The following is a 16,930-nucleotide window of genomic DNA, read 5'->3' as shown; positions in this document are numbered from 1 at the left end:
TTTACATAAAAAAGTGGCTTGGTCAATTACATGCGTAATTGCCACCATCTTGCCAAAATTATAGGTAATGTATTCAGAAGAGGACATTACTCCCTGAGTATGAGCTTTTGTGTGTGTGTGTGTGTGTGTGTGTGTGTGTGTGTGTGTGTGTATTGTATGTTTAGTGTGAGGTGAAAGGATATTAGGATCTATGGCAAGTAGGCTACCTCACCTTATTTTGGTGTTGCTGCAAGAGCATCAATGTTAAGACATTCTTGTCTTATTTTTTATGTTAAACACTTTTTTATGTTTAAACGTAATTTTGCGGACACATCTCTCAAGGATCACTTGTGATGGCACTTATATTTAAGTGTGAGGTAGGACACTTGTTTTAGGATATAAAAACAGTTTTTCTAAAAATCTTATTTTTACTCTTATGGGTTTTTTTTAATACATGTACAATGTAGCCACAGTTAAAGCATATATTGCACATAGTAGCCTAAATTAAAGGCTTATCTTAAAAAAGTGTTACAGTTAGAAAAATAAGTGTAAAATTTCAAATTAGAAATAGGGCCTAAATTATTAAACTGGTACTTTGTAACACACATGATCCTACAGGTGTCACTGGACACTTGATACGACTATCTCAACAAAGACATGCAGAAGTTTGCATGTAAGTTAATTAAATAATAGGTCTATATAATAGTCTATGGATAAGGTGGCTTATAAAAAAGCTTAAAAAATACGATGACATAGGCTAATCGTTGTTTTCATGCAAATGATCCTGCTTTAACATTTTTTGTGAATAAGGACGCATAACTTCTGAGCGAATGTGGAGAGATTGGAATTCCAACTTGTCAATGGAAATCAATGGAAATGAAATAAAAAGTGTAATAATAATACGATACTGGCTGACCGACCCCATGGTGATGGTGTTGCTTTTTAATAAGGCTATAAGAAAGCGGCTCAAATTTCGATTGGCCGAGGTATTTATTAACAGGATCCAAGTTATAGCCTACCTCTCGCCGAGCCTGAGACTGAACCTGGCATTTTTACAGTTACTACATATATGGTACTATTACTGCACATAGTATTTTTAGCCCTATATTATTTTACTTTTCCCACAAAAGTATCTTTCATTATGCTAAAGTTACAAGGGAGTAATGCCGATCCAAGGGGAGGAGGCTACGAGAGCAGAGAGTGAACTGTGTAATCAGGTGACAGAGTCCAGGTGGATACTTCTACAGAGAAAACTACATCCTGCTTCTGCTTGGTCCCTTTAATTAAAACACCAACACTCAGAGCTTAATTTCCTAGTAGAGTGTTTGATGCGCAGGTAGAAAAACTATAGCTTCATAGTTTGAGGACAATTTTAGCTGTAGGCTGTCTGAAGGTTCAGTCTGTTGCAGTATAATGCATAGATATATATAATAACAGCCTGCACAATATTGCACTTGGGTTGCCCAAACATGAGAAATATTACCATAAAAAACATTTTTAAAATTCAAAATTTAACAGATGAGGTTATGAGTAACAAATGACACGTAGTCAGAACAGCATTTGCCTCAAAGGTCATTTTTTGTTTTTCTCTGTAGGCTAATGCGGTTATTGGAAATGAATCAGTCAGCAATAAACTCTATATGATGACCTCATCAAGAGACAAAGGGTTCATTCAAATATCGTCAAATCACCCAGTTATTGACGCGCACCTACCATGCACATTCAACACAGCCCCATTACTGCAAATTAATAGATTAGTATGGCATTATTCCTCTGGCACATATCGATCCATAAACGTCTGCATCATATTGCGTCAAGTAAGAGCAACGTTCACGCGCGGCTTCGACTCAGCGTATGACCTTGATTTGCGCGCATAAATTGAAAAAATTACCACTCGATAATTTCCATTTGTGCGACATCTTTATGTAAAGGAGAGAAGGGAGCGGGGCCAAAATCAGATAAAGTACATTTGCAGGAACGGGGGCAAACGAACGTGACCGGGAACTGCGCGCAGTGTATTACATTAAAATGGAGAGCTCAATGGGTAATTTTAAGCCCTATCATAGGTTTTAGTGCCAGTTTGGAAACACACAAGTGGCCCGACCACCTTGCGTAACGCTGGCCTCTTCTCTGAAGCCAATGGCATCTGCTCACACGTGTGGTGGTGTACTATAATAAAGTGTGTTATAGCGGGACTGCATGCAGAGATTAAAGCATTTATTTAGAGAGCCAAAATAGGTGCTGTCATGGCAGAAGAAGAATTATTTCTGGCAAGTGGTTCATGAAATGAGGTTCTCTGAGGTCCTTCAGGGGGTGGCAGAGGGTTCCCTACCAAGAAACCATGGGAATCAATGATATTTCAATTGAAACAGTAAGGGAATGATATAATAAATAAGTTTAATTCTCACCTTATAAAGTTTTCAATTTTTTTAACAAATCATACCAAACAACAAAGATCCTCTTTGCTTCCTTGGGCAAAATGGGCCGAAAGTGTATGGAAAAGTTCTAGTAAATCCCCCTTAAAAAGACCTTTCACGTTGGCCCTGTGCGTCATCAAACGCTTCCTGTTATAGATACACAGTACTGGTGAATTTCTATAATCAGAGGGCAAGCAGTCCCTGGTGTGACGCGTGTTTGAACAACTCTTTTGACACTTCCTGAAGAGGAAATCTTGTTTTAAACCCATCCCATTTGCTTTGCTGATTGAATGCGAGCATCCGATTTTCATCAAAGTTCTATTAAGTGAAACATAGGTTGCGGGGCACCGTCTGATTGGAACAGTTTAAATTTTAATTGTGTTTTTAATTTGACATATAGTTGCTGTGAAGAATGACACTGAAACGCCGGGGGGCGGTCGATTTTCTTAATTTCTCCCCGAGGAATTGATGAGTCTATCAGGGCAGTAGATTGGAAAGCCATTAAAACTCAATGGTTAGGTTGTTAATTGGAACTTGATGGATAGGAGCCTGTGGATAGGCTGTACTGATCCAATCTTCCTGACTTTGTGTTTTCCAATAAATTACCCAGTTCATTTCCACACTCAGATTACATAAATTGTACACCTCCAGGGCTCGGGCGCTCTGCTTGCGTTTACAACTCTCTCTCCCTCTCCCTTACACATATACACACTTTCTATCTCTCTCTCTCTCTCTCTCTCTCTCTCTCTCTCTCACACACACACACACACACACACACACACACACACACACACACACACACACACACACACACACCTCTTGAAAAAAGAGCAGGCCCCGCTTTCTTGAATGAAAATCGAAACATAATCAACGTTTATACTTAGAAAATGTATCGATATCATTTTCTCTGGTAATTTCCTTATTCTAGAGTTGGACATGCCATACATCATAATACACACGTGTAAAGGGTCTTTGTTTAATATTTATCGAAGCTTGATTCCCAGATCAAAGCGCCTCATAACTTCATCTGTCTTTCTCAGACCTTTCTCTCCTGCTAAAGATCTTGTTCTGTTATTGCGGTAGGGCGGCCATACCACCACCTATCATTGTGATAGAGCACGAACTTAGGCTCGCTCCTTGCTGTTTGGGCCTCGGCGAAACGCAGGAACGTGGATAAGGGATGGGCATTTCCATACTAACAGAAGGAACTACACTGCTCGGCCTGCACCGCTGGCCTATAAACGCCACCTCTGACATAAAAACAGCGTGTGTAACTCATTCCCTGCAGCTCAATAGCGGTCTCTTATGTCCACTAGCCTATCTCTATGATGAACTAATCGCACTTTGCAAAAGTCGTCTGAAAGTGATGAAGGCGGCTGCACTGACAAAAGGTCTTTGTTTGAAAAGAGCGGCATATAAAATAAACCCATTTAACTGTCATTGCAGATTTCACGCCGTATGTGTAACCACCATAAATCCAGCATCCGCCGTGACTGCCCTCATATATTTGCCCCGTTCAGTAAAGCCTCCCCTGCGTAAGCGTTTTGTTAAGATCGTTAAGCAGCTGCCGGCCCCGCTGCCAGTTGACGATATTTACGCGTGGATCCAGATGCTTCTGTCTGGATGCTATGATGATGACGACAGAAGCTGCTGTCAGCACCATCATCCTCATCATCATCATCATCAGCGTCCATAGACGCCGTCTTCTCCCTTTACCAGCTTGTCTTAACACCGAATGCCGGTTGTGTGGCTACCGGGAAGACTGACTTGATGATTAAAGTTGACCATTTGTAATGTGTCTGGGGCTCCCTTTCAAAGCAGTAAAAGAGGGATAATGTGCCTGAACCGCCAGCTCAAGCCCCGCAGCTGTCCCGTAGCCAGACACAACCAGAAACACACACACACACACACACACACACACACACACACACACACACACACACAAAGATAGAGCATGGGAAGCGCGCCCCCCTCCTCTCACACACTGCGCACACACTGCGCGCGCGCACACACACACACACACACACACACACACACACACACACACACATACGCGTGCGCGCACTCAGCCCCCACCGCCTCCAATCAATTAGTCAATCAATTAGCCAGCCTCCACTCCACGCGCGGTCATCACGAGGCAGATTAGCCCAGTAATGATCAAATTAATTCTTAATCGCAGATAATGGAGGCGGAATGAGTTTATTATTTTCAGGAAAAATGAGTTAGGCCTCTGTATTAGTTCCAAGGCTGTGTGCGTGTTACCGTCACCTCGGCCAATTTAGCATGCATAGGATAATAGAAAAAAAAGCCGACATGCCACTTCTTGCATGAGGTCATCCTCAGTTGACTGAGCTTCTCCCTGACTGTACATGTTGCGTGTAGGATAATAGACACGTTTCCTATTTTTCATGAATCACACAAGATATTAAATTGTATTTATAAACTAGGCATGGGCTACTTAAGCCACATAACACACTCCATAGGAAAGATATTGCAAAAGCCGTTGATTTCTAAATAATATTAAAATATTTTTCATATAGGCTACCTTAACATGTTTGCTCAAGATATGACACATAGCAATATAGTGCAAATAACAATTACATAACTAGGTTTTAATTTACTCAACACTATATTAGCCCGTAGCAACCCATAGGCTATTGCATTTGTTTTAATAAAAAAAAAAATAAAGCAAAGGTTGCAGCTGACTGTTTTTGGAGTTAGCCTAAGTAAAAATTTCTGTAAATGTTCTAAGTGCAGAAATGAGTACTACTGGATTTCTTCGACTCTCGCTCTCTTCATCCCATCTCAAAACCTTGACAGGAGTTTGAAATTTCCGGGCTTATGTTGGAGGCTGCGATTGGCCCAGGAGGAGCTTACCTACATGCAAATGAAGCAACGCAACCTTGCTGCCTCTGATCCAGAGCGTGAGGAGGAGGACCAGGAATACACTCATGTTCCCCGAGCTCTAGAAAAAACACCTTCAATGTTAAAACCCCACAATTAAACAGGCTAGGGGGTAAAAAAAAGAAGACAAAAGCCGCTTTCGTTATTTTTACGCACCCATCGTGTAGAGACCATTAACGGAATACAAGGGGACAGACAGATTCAGTCAATACTTCGATACTGTTATGAAGCTAGCATGAGTAGCGCAGAAGACAGCGGGAGCAAGTGCTCGTCGGGCCCAATTTCCAGCTTTACCATCCAGTCTATTTTAGGGACGCCGTCCGACGCGCCACGCTCCGGAACCAAAGAGCTCTCCAAGGGACCGGCGCCTCCGCCGAGGAGGCGCTCACTGTCGGTGTCCTCCGAGGAGGAGTGCAGCGGCGGGGAGGACTCAGCAGACTGCTTCTGCTCCGACACGGGTCACAGCGAGCCATGCACCCAGCACCAAACCCATAATTTCTCCTGTTTAGGTGAGGACATTTTTTATTATTTATTATTATGCTTTTTAGCCTATTATTATTATCATAATTATCATTATTGGGAACGAAACTTGTTGAAGTGGCACAAAAGAAGAATTAAAAATGTGGTATTACACATAGTTACACTTTTCATATTTTTTATTTACTAGGCTATATAAAATTACATGAAAGTAGGTCCTAAAAAACAAAACAGGCCTCCCGTTTTATGTTTTTGTTTGCACTTCAGCTCACATTTCATTAGCTTGTATGTGTGACTGTAACACGCACATGCAGCTCATCCACTTCCACTTGTTTGTTGTGTGCAGACTATCAACGCAGCAGCGGCGGCGGAAAAGTGGAAGGTCGAATAATTAGCCCTCTGTCTTTCCTCTCATTTCAAATTTAATTGAGCCCGCTAATTGATGAAACATGTTTCTAAAATGGCTGCACTACATGTCGTCAATTGAGCGTTAAATTGAGCTGGATTTAATTAATAGCTTACAGTACACAGAGCATACTCGTGCTGAATTGTTTATTTAAAAAGTCACCGGCTTTCAGCAGTCGATTTAGTAAGTCAGAGTTCACACTTGACGAACTCTCAAACTGAGTATGCCGAAAACATGTAAAATGATTTTTCTCATTCGCTTGTGTAAAAAAAACCAGGCTATTTGTCGGTTGTAATGTTCATCGCCTCCTTCTCCTCCTGCTCGCGTTTAGGTCCAGCTAAAGGACTTCTGTCTGGAAATGACGGGCTCGCACGGCGGCCGCACCTGCCTCAGCCTCTGCTGCAGGATTATAAGGAGGAGCGGGAGAGACCGTGCCATCAAATGTCACCTCTGTCGGAGGAGAGACAGACAGACGGTGCGGACAAGCAGGGCAACTCAGCCAAGAAGAAGACGCGCACGGTTTTCTCCCGCAGTCAGGTGTACCAGCTGGAGTCCACCTTCGACATGAAGCGGTACCTGAGCAGCTCGGAGCGGGCCTGCTTAGCCTCCAGCCTGCAGCTGACGGAGACTCAGGTCAAGACGTGGTTTCAGAACAGGAGGAACAAATGGAAACGGCAGCTATCAGCTGAACTGGAGGCGGCCAACATGGCCCACGCCTCCGCACAGACACTAGTGGGGATGCCGCTGGTTTTCAGAGATAATTCCTTACTGCGTGTTCCAGTTCCCCGGTCTATCGCCTTTCCGACGCCCCTGTACTACCCGGGGAGCAACCTGCCAGCGTTACCTTTATACAACCTGTATAACAAGATTGAGTACTGATTGACTCTATTGTATGTTCACCACTGCGGTCCACGTAAAAACACACATTACAATACAACATTCTCATAAGTGTCTCCACATAACCGCTGTATATTAATTGTATCACTTTATTTGTTGAGGAAATTCTTATTATGCAGCAACTGTACGTCTCGCAAGAAAGCAATCAAGCTTCCCTACGTGTATAAATACACCATGTGTATAATTAATTGTAATATTTTTTGTACTTTTTATTTTATTTTCCATCTACAACCTTGACTTATAGAAATAATGGAGTTTTGCAGTCATATCCCATTCAAGAAAAATGGCTTCCACAAGAAATGCTTTTACACTGTTTTTTATTCATTATTGGTTTGTCAAATATGTCACAAAGCATCAGTCATTTTACTTCACCTGACAGGAAAAGCATAATTATTCCATTTAAGGAAAACTATCATTGTTTCTATTGTAATTTAGACCTTCAATAATAACCTCATTCAATAAATTTTCTATTTCAGTGAAAATTGGGCTTGCTTGGCTTTATTTTATCTAGGCTACTGTTTTTGTGTACTTACATTCGGAAACTTAACTGTTCAATAACTATTAACATAGAAGAGCTTAGATGTCTTGACACGTCTTGTCCCCTGAAGAACATACAAACTAATACTATTACAAGGCATTCTATTGAAATGATCCAGTGTGATAATTTCTATATGTTGAAGGATCATTATATACTTTAACCATGACTAAAGTAACGATTGAATGAGTCACTAATTAATATATTGCCGTTCATATTGTAGTTTACTTCGCTGTTGGTTTCTTACCATACGTCTATTATTTAATCAAATATTACGTTGTGAGCTTCTTGACAGGTGTATTTTAGGTGTATTTTAATTGAAGCTTGTATATGTGGAGGGACAGTGCCTTTGTAGGGATACAGTGTGAAATGTCATGCATTTATCCTTCTGCAAGGTCCAACTAGTGTATGTTTGATTCCTAAGCAGATTAGTCTGCAAGCAGAACTGCAGTTGTTTTCATTATGCAAAGTCGTACTTTCAGATTGATTTTGAATTTCTAAACACTGCTAGGAACCACCACACTCTGCTGTTAATCAAGAGGTTGATGATCTGAGCACTGAGCAAGTCACCTTATAAAGGTAATACATACAGAGGAAACTAAGAAGTAGATAAAGCACATTGCAGGGTGGAAAAGAGATGCACACTGTCACAAGCTCATCATGCCTCTGGGCCGGTTCTTCCCTCATTTGAAGTCTGCCTCTTAGCATCAGGCCTTGTAATGGGAAACATAATAAAGAGGCATATTGTCAAAGTTCAAGACTCTCATTAATCAAAGCTGTTCTCTTTTCTCCATCTGCATAATGAATCACTGCATCAGTTACATGTTGAATGGTGGACACCATATCCAGTATGTCTTGTTCATTCAGAAGCTACTTTAGATTTTCAAGTCAGCTTTTCACCAGTTTCATAGCAGTTATATACATGCAAATACTAAACACAAGCCTGAACAGAAACACACACACTTACTCACTCCCAAGCACACGCACACGCATACGCATACACACACACACACACACACACACACACACACACACACACACAAATGTCCTGTGGTTGATGGGGAGCGATAAAACCATGTCATTTGCCAGCTTTTCTTGGGTGTCACATCATGTACAAGGGACCCCCGCCACCACCACCCACCCATCCACCCATCCACCCAACCCCTTCTACCCATCCCACCAATCTCTCCCTGTGTGCTAATGGCTACATTACCTAGCAGAATCATGACTAGCCAGGCTCTGCTGCCCTGCAGATTATGCCTGACCCAATTTCTGCAACAGCCGCCCTGTGTTTCTGGGAAAATGGATAGCGTTAGACAACAGCAGTGATTTATGGGTAACTCCAGCAGCAGCGAAGAGGTGAGGTGCAGGAGGATGAATTTGTGACAGATAGGAGAGGGGGAGAAAAGAGAGACAGAGAGAGGGATGGGGTACCGTAACGCTTATGAAAAGGAGCAATAGCTTTGGTTGACTGAAGCTGTTTATTAGTTTCCAAGTGGTCATTATGTCATCAGGTGTGACGGCAATGCACCGCTCTTTTGGATGGATGTTTGCACCCCACTGACTTGTGGGAAATCTGCATGACCTGTCACCTGAGGTTGTTTGATTTACAAGACAGGAGGAGAGAGAGAGAGAGAGAGAGAGAGAGAGAGAGAGATGCAGAGAGGAGCAAAGCAGAGAACAAGAGCCAGAGAGAGAAAGTGAAAGAGAGGAATAGGTGGGGGCAGAGGAGGGGGTTTGATGTAACTATGTATCACTGCAATGGCAGGTGTGAATTACAAATTTTAATAGCAAGGCAATGAAAATGATTTGAAGTGGTTTAAACTGCAAAGAGACAGCGACTGGCATGGTGATGAAGATTTGTTGAGATGATGTGTTGTGCCTTAGGATTCATCAAACTTGCCTGGTAAGGTGAAAAGCAAGTGTAATTCACTCTGTGGTTTAATTTACGATGGGGGTAATGGAAACTGTGGGCTACACACAGTGTGGAGATGGAGAGGCAAAGACAGAGAGCACAGGGCAAATTGACTCAGGATAGTTTTTAGAGGATATTTACAGGATAATAATGAATTATACTAAAACCTCCGGATATCACCTCCTTTACGTCTTGAGATAAAACGATGTAGATCAAAACTAACTTAATAGAGACCCCATTAAATTTAAACAGGCTGCAGCAACATTACTTTGCTTTTTTTATTTATAATGCTCTCTTCTAATATTTGAAGAACATATATTTTTTTTACATAATCCATCCCTTCATCATTTATTTGAATGAGGGCTTTTCAACTACCTCCCAACATATTTACAGCCATTTGATTTAAAGAGGGTATGTGCGGCTTCATATTAGAGTGGAAGGTTATGAAGTATAACACCACGAGCAGATGCAGAGCCTCGGGTCTGCCTCAAGACAAGAGTTTTAAAAGCGATCGCAATGCATTAAGCCAGACAACTCTCAAGACCTGTTTGCTCCCTAAATGAATTTGAGGGGAGTGTAACAAGGTTTTTGAGGCAGGCCCTGTCATCCGCTGGCTTTAACCAGCATCTGTATTTATGGGTTAATGGTTAAAAAGGAGAGCTTGGACCAGAAGTGATTTTTCATGATTCTGTTTTATATCAACTGGAAATGAAGGAGCTGAAGGGAAATTGTGTTTGTCCCCCACCTCCCCAGCCCCCACCCCTTCTCCTTAACAGGCGAGGAATATGCGACTGTACACCAGGCAAAGGGAAATGGCAACATATGGATGAAGTATATTAAGTAAAATATGGTAAAGTCATTGCTTTGGAAATTATGTAGGGTACGTTAAAGACACACCAAAAATCATAAAGCAAATGGTTACCGACACAGCCTGAAAAAACACCTGGATTTAAATTAAAATAGTAATATTTTTTTCATTTGGTTAAATCGAACCCAAAGAATGGGTTTTAGTATTACAATCAATATGCTTAAAATGATGATACTGTGACTGACAGTATCGAGGTGACATATTTTGAGATGTTTATAACTCAAGGTCAAGTACAAGCAGCTCTGTTATTTGAACCAGTGAAAGCCTTTGCATCTCCAAGTTAAACTCCCCATGAACAATATTTAACCAAAAAATCTGGATTAGGAGTTTAATGGCAAAATGCATTATGCTTCATTGTTAAATTACCAACCATTTCTTGAACTGCCTGTTTTGAAGTGCCATTCTCTGTCCAATATGCATCAAACTATTATAGGCTACAGTACATGTAGAGAACTCGAATATTACTCTAGAGATAAGTCCATTAGCATTACCTTTAACACAATAATGGATGTGAGATACAATTCTCTGCTCTCCATTTTGTATTTGTAAAGATAATAGGGGGATTATCTTGAAGGCCTCACGCTACACGCTCAAGAGCGAGACCACACTGAGGACAGAGAGCTCTGCAACAGTTGTTTTCACATCCTCCCCTCTCTCCCTCAGCCCTACCCCCTGCTCCAAGACCCTCTCAAAGAGAGGGAGGGAAGATAAAGCATGTCATTATTCTATTAAAGACCTACAATTTTTGTAATGGGACTTGCAGCGGTCGGCAGAAGTGCAGGCAGCTTCTTCAATATCCTGGACATTATTTGCTCGTTTAGTTAAATGATGTTTCTAATTCCCTCATAATTACTTGTAATGAGGCTGTCTCCCTCGTTTTGATGCGGCTACATCTTAATACAGCATGGCATTCTTTTTTAGGGATAATTACCTCTCATGAGGCCGGGGAGCAAGGCTGGGGTTTGTTGTGCGCTGCACACGTGGCAAATTGGCTTGTTTCCTGCCATCTTGTCTTCCTGCAAATTGGTAAATTAAGTTTCTCGGCTGGAGCATTATAACTGTTAAGTTTGCTTTCTCGGCTCCTTCAGATTATTGGCTTCACTGACGGAGAGAGGGCTGTATATTCTGTGTTTTGTCCTATTAACTTTGTAGACTGTTTATTTATGGAGTGTACAGCAAATGTTAGGGGAGCTGAATTTTAGAGCAATAAGAAAAATTTGTTACAGGAACAGTTTGGAAATTATTGGAGAAATGTATTCTAGATCATGATGCAAACATATTTAATTTATCTTACATAGTTTATTTTAAAGACAAAAGCTTAAAACCAGAGAGCTAAATCTGTAATTTATTATCATTGTGACAAACCTCAAGATGTATTTGCATGTATTAGGTTGATTTATTGTAGTGCTAACAGACAATAGTGCCATAAACACCCGCACTGCCATTGTGTCAGCAAAGTCAGTGAAGCAGTTTCATCATTTAAATATTTATGATATCATCTTCCTCCAAGTCTTTTTTTAATCATAGGGATAACAAATATTTTTATATTTAAAAGTTCAATTTTGGAAGATTTTAAAATACAGAAATAAGATGTATCTTGTTAGAATGGATTTTCCCTTTCACCAGCAGACCTGTCTGTGTTGTCCCTTTGAAATGATCCAGCTGCCGTACTCCGACCACAGCCGTCGCAGGGTTGGCTGAGGGGTTTTTATTTCTAAGTGCTGATGTGTCGCAGACAGTTTGGCTCTACAAGGGCCTGTTATACGCCGATTAAAGAGAGGGAAGGAGTGGTCCCGCAGGGCGGCCTTGTACATTTACCCTGACCACAAAAAGGTCTAACGTTTACGCCCCGGTGCTGACATGACCTTCAAACAAGGTCCCTCTGCTGCCTGGGTGGATACTGGAACTGTCTGGAGGAGACCTGCAGTGAAACTAACAGACAGACAGGAAGAAATCATATCTTTTATATCAGGAATTACCTGTCTGCCATATCCTGTAAAGTTAGAAGATATGGCTTTTATTGGGAAATACAGGAAAGGATAGTTATTTTCACACTTAAATGGCAAATGTGATTGTAATTTTCCAAAAGCCGTTGTCAGTTTCACTGAATGTTGGAACATGATATAAGAAGTATTTTTTCTCCATTAAAATCACCTACATTGACTAAACTGACAAACACATAGGGCCACTAAATAATTCAGATCCAAATCCAGTCATCAGTCGTCTACTTGGTGGGACACAAACACATCACCTGCTATTGTTTTTATTTGTGACAACACAGACAGATTCTCAAGTGATCCTCCTGTCTTTGCTGGGTCAGAGATCTGTTTGTTATGATTTGATATTGAGTTCTTCTTAATATGGAGAGTTGGGATCTCTTTGTAAGGACCAAGTGGTCTCTTTCAGCTGCAGGGGTCTAGTATATAGAGAGATGATCTGTCACTTCAGTCTCAGACTGACTGCTGACCACATAGCCTGCAGCGCAGCAGCAGTAGTGAGCACAATGAAAGCAGCACACTATCACCTGACAGCTAATTAGGGATCACTCCCCTGGAAGGGAATACATTCTCTTTAAGGGAATGAGAGAAAGAAAGCAAGAGTTTGCTGAAATCTGTGTGATGTGTCAGTCAAAGCCACAAACCACCTGCAATTTCTAAAGGCAATTCCTTGAAGAGTCAACTTGCTATAAAATGTTCTATTATTATGGTGGTAAAAATCAAATGACCTGACATCATTTCAAATAGAATTTTTTTTCTGTCTTGTCTCCCACAGAAGTGAACTAAAAAAGGAACCTTAAATCTCAACAGTCATGCAGTGTTTTTTTAAATTTCCCAGTTCAGCAACACCAATTGTCCCCACTTGTGTGTTCCAGTGTGCCCACATTTGTGTGCAATGAGTGTGTGTACATATATGCCTATCCAGCAGTGTGAGTCTATGGTTTATACGGGAGACCTGGGATTTCTTTGAAAACACATTTGTAACCATTAGTTGAGTGTAAGGTTTCATGTGCAGAGTGCATCCTCTGGACTGGTGTCAGAGTTTCTGCGAGGCTCTGCGGCAGCCTCTTTTGGAGGGACAGTGCTGCGAAGAGGAGGATGGAGGTGGTGGTGGTTGAGGAGGGGGAGGGGGAGCACTGGAGCCTAGGCGTCCCACCAACAATGCATCACAGCAGGCAGAGTGTAACCTGAGCCCCCCCTCTGGCCCTGGTGTGGCCTGCCGCAGCGCACTCCCTCTTGTTCCCCTTTGCAGCCCCAAGATGCTTTTAAAGGGATTTGGTCAGCGAGAAAATAGCTCTTCAAAAGAATCGTCGTCACATTAGAAAGTAATTAGCCAGGCCTGAGGCCAAGGATTCCCTGACCTGACTAATTCTGGACCCCTAAACAATCCATCTTGGTGCTAGGCGGCTGGTGAGGCACGTTCTCTGTGTACTGGGGAGGAGGTATTTCGGCAGGGGAGATTCCCATGGTCCTGCAGGTGAACAAACCCTACAGAGGTCATCGGGAAAGGTTACTGGGTAATCCATCTGAGTAACGGTCTGCAGGTAGATTGGAAAGATGTCTCACAACACAGGTACAGGTAATTGTTGAACCGAACTCTATTTGCAACAGGACAAATTATTCACACTGTTGCAGAATGAGGGTTACCAAATACACTATACTACAGCATTTAATTATGTGATGATGGATTCAATGAATATTTTCAAGTTTGCTCCAAAGTTGTGGATACTCTGATCTTATATTGCTCTGGTAACTTTCAGATGTTTGTGATCTGGTCTAAAACAGATGCAGACCTGCACATTGCTTTTGCAGATCCATGCAGAGAAACCATTTCAGCACTTGGCCACCTGTTCTTCCAAGCCTGCAGGGCCCACCGGCAACAACCTTTCCTCTCACTATTAGAAAAACTAATCTGATTGGGAAAAGGATGGAGGTGGGGAGGGGCAGAAACTTACAAACCACATGCTGCAGGGTGGGACTCGACACCGCCAGTCCTCTCTTCCAATGTCTCTGATGGTTTAAGAGCTACTATAGCCTTCAGCATTATCAGGCTAACACACAGTGGGAGGTAGAGTGAAAGAGACAAAAGAGAAAAGAGAGAAAACATGCGGGGATCCCAATGGAATACACAAACACTGATTTAAACAGTCCCAACAGAATGGTGATATTAAACATATTTAAGGGAATTAAGGGCTCTGCCATGTGAACCTTTTTCATGCACGATGACCCTGTAGACTTCTTTAGCAAAGCATATGAATCTATATTGTGTGGAAAAAGACTCACTCCAAAGCAGTACTGATGTGGTAAGACATTGGAGAGTGGGAAGGAAAACATACACTTGTTAAACCAGCAGGACCAAGAAAATGGCACTGAGCAATTGGCCAATTAGGAAGTGGTCCATCATGTCTAACTCATTTGCAAAGGGAAGGCTTAACCCTTAGGGTTCGAAGGTCAGGATCAAAGGGTGTCCCCCATGGGATCGCACAGAGATCCTTGAAGAAACGCTGATCCCAAGCTTTTGTAAAGGAATCTTCCAATTACAATAAATCTCCACTGCAAGGTAAAGACAGGAGTGCTTGGTACAGTGGCTATATGATAGCTCTCGCCCGAGGCCCTGCAGGTAGCCTATAGATGTCTGGATAGAAGACTGATAGGAGATAGTGGTTGCCACTAGGGTAGTGGCCTCTCATTTGCCCAGGTCAGAACCTCAGAGAGATCACAGCTTTGGCGGCTCAGGCTGACCAGCACCTCTGAGCCCTTATGGCCTCTGGTGTGTAACCGGGTCTTTGACCTTGCCCACAGATTAGTATCAGTATCAGTATTAGCACAGGATTTAACTCTTCCATGCTTAGCCCTTTCTTTCATTGTCTTGTTTTCTCACAAAGGTGGTTCACGGTTGGTTTCCTCTGAATGGAGCGCAGTCTCTTAATTGAGATTTTAGCCCTCTGCTATGAATGTTTGTGGTTGGTATAATTTTGCACTCTGATCTCTGTTCATCCTGTAATACTTCAGTTATTATTTCAAAGAGAAATTTGCATTAGAGGCTGTTTGGTCACACAATGCTAGTGCTGGATGATGGTTTTGGAATTTCAGCTAACAGAACTTTTAAATGTGTGTACCTGACAATCTCATCTGCACAATAGATAATTGTGGAGTGTCAAGTGCTTGGAAGATATTTGGTCAAATTACACCTAAAATCCTAAACATGTAGTTATTCTGTTCCTTTGAGAGGGCATACCACTCGCACCTTGGGGGGAAAATGGCTTTCAAAGGCTGCAGTTTTAAAAGGAGGCCAATAAAAAAATACAGTATTTAACCTGATATGGTAGAGTTGAAACTGATGCCGTAGCTTAAATAATGGAAAGATTTCCACTTATTTTGGTAACACTTATGGAAAATGATGGCTATGGGGAAATCAGCAACTGTATGTTAAACTGGGTTTTCCCTCTACATATTGAATCTCGGTTGCAGAACAACCTTCTTTGTTCCCGCTCCAAGCAAAGCTGTATGACACTCTCTGTGCTTCTCAGCGGGCTCTACCGTTGGCCAAGGGGGAGGAGAGAGGAAAAGGAGGGGAGAGTAGCAGTTTGTTCTTCCTGCAATTAGCATTCACGGTTAGCTAAGCAGAACTAATGCAGCGAATCTTTGAGTCTCACGTTACCTGTTCTCCACTGCCGGAGTACCTGAGCCAGATTAAACTGTAGCGAGATGACAAACCCCCTATGTATGCTCCATTACAAGCCTTTTATTATTAGCAGTGTTATTGGCAATTCCCTTTGAACGGTCATGACAAAAACTATACACTGGCTATAATGGACATCACAAAAAAAACAAAAAACAGTGTACCACATGGGTGTGGGTAACATGCTAGTGATACTGTAATTTTGAGTGAGAATTAAGCCTCCGTTGGTCTTGCATTGTTTAACAGCACTGACGGAAGACATAAATTTCCAGTGGCATATTTCGATCTTACCTGTTTTAAGTGACAGGCTCCCCATGACAACAGATGGTGCTGTCACATGTCAACAACAAGAGGCATCTTCCCTCAAATGTCAGTCATAGTTTATGGCACTTCACACACACACGTTTTTTTATTCCAACGAACAAAAGGTTGTCTTCATTCAAGAGTTGTGTACCTCCATTTTAAATATAACCTTTGTGTTGGGCAGGGTCATCTCCCGTGGGTCATCTCTCTCTGTTCTTTAGCATCTAGGTCAAGACTGAATGATCTCTCACAACTTCCTTTTGAACTGAGGCAGGATCAGGATATATGCTCCCCATGTCACTATTATGGGATGATTAAAGCACTTTTTTTGGCTCCAGGATTTAGATTCTTGTTGGATTCTTTGTCTACAGTTATATACACTAATGTCTAATTGGATTAATAACTGATTGACAATGGACAATTAATGTTTCAGGCTAATTCTCTTTTCCCTCCCCAGTATGTTGATTTGCTGTGTTTATCCTCCGCTAATCATTATGAGTTCTCTGCAGTGTTGTCTTATCAGTTACAAACAGGTACAAGCGGCACAAGT

General features: G+C 41.8%; 1 protein-coding gene across 1 annotated transcript; it reads left to right on the top strand.

The window, feature by feature from the left end:
• Positions 1–5,319: 5,319 nt before the first annotated feature.
• On the top strand, positions 5,320–7,562 carry hmx2 (H6 family homeobox 2). The gene is made up of 2 exons (XM_038736766.1): positions 5,320–5,809; positions 6,515–7,562. Exons 1-2 carry the CDS (start codon positions 5,536–5,538, stop codon positions 7,060–7,062), a joined length of 822 nt encoding a protein of 273 aa, XP_038592694.1. The 5' UTR covers positions 5,320–5,535; the 3' UTR covers positions 7,063–7,562.
• Positions 7,563–16,930: the final 9,368 nt, after the last annotated feature.

The sequence above is a fragment of the Micropterus salmoides genome, unplaced genomic scaffold, assembly GCF_014851395.1.
Source record: "Micropterus salmoides isolate LMB-PRFRI ecotype aquatic unplaced genomic scaffold, ASM1485139v1 Ms_hic_scaffold_22, whole genome shotgun sequence".
In the NCBI taxonomy this organism is placed as follows: Eukaryota; Metazoa; Chordata; class Actinopteri; order Centrarchiformes; family Centrarchidae; genus Micropterus; species Micropterus salmoides.
Note: the sequence above shows the minus strand (reverse complement) of the source record. Positions and strands in the feature narration are given on the sequence as shown.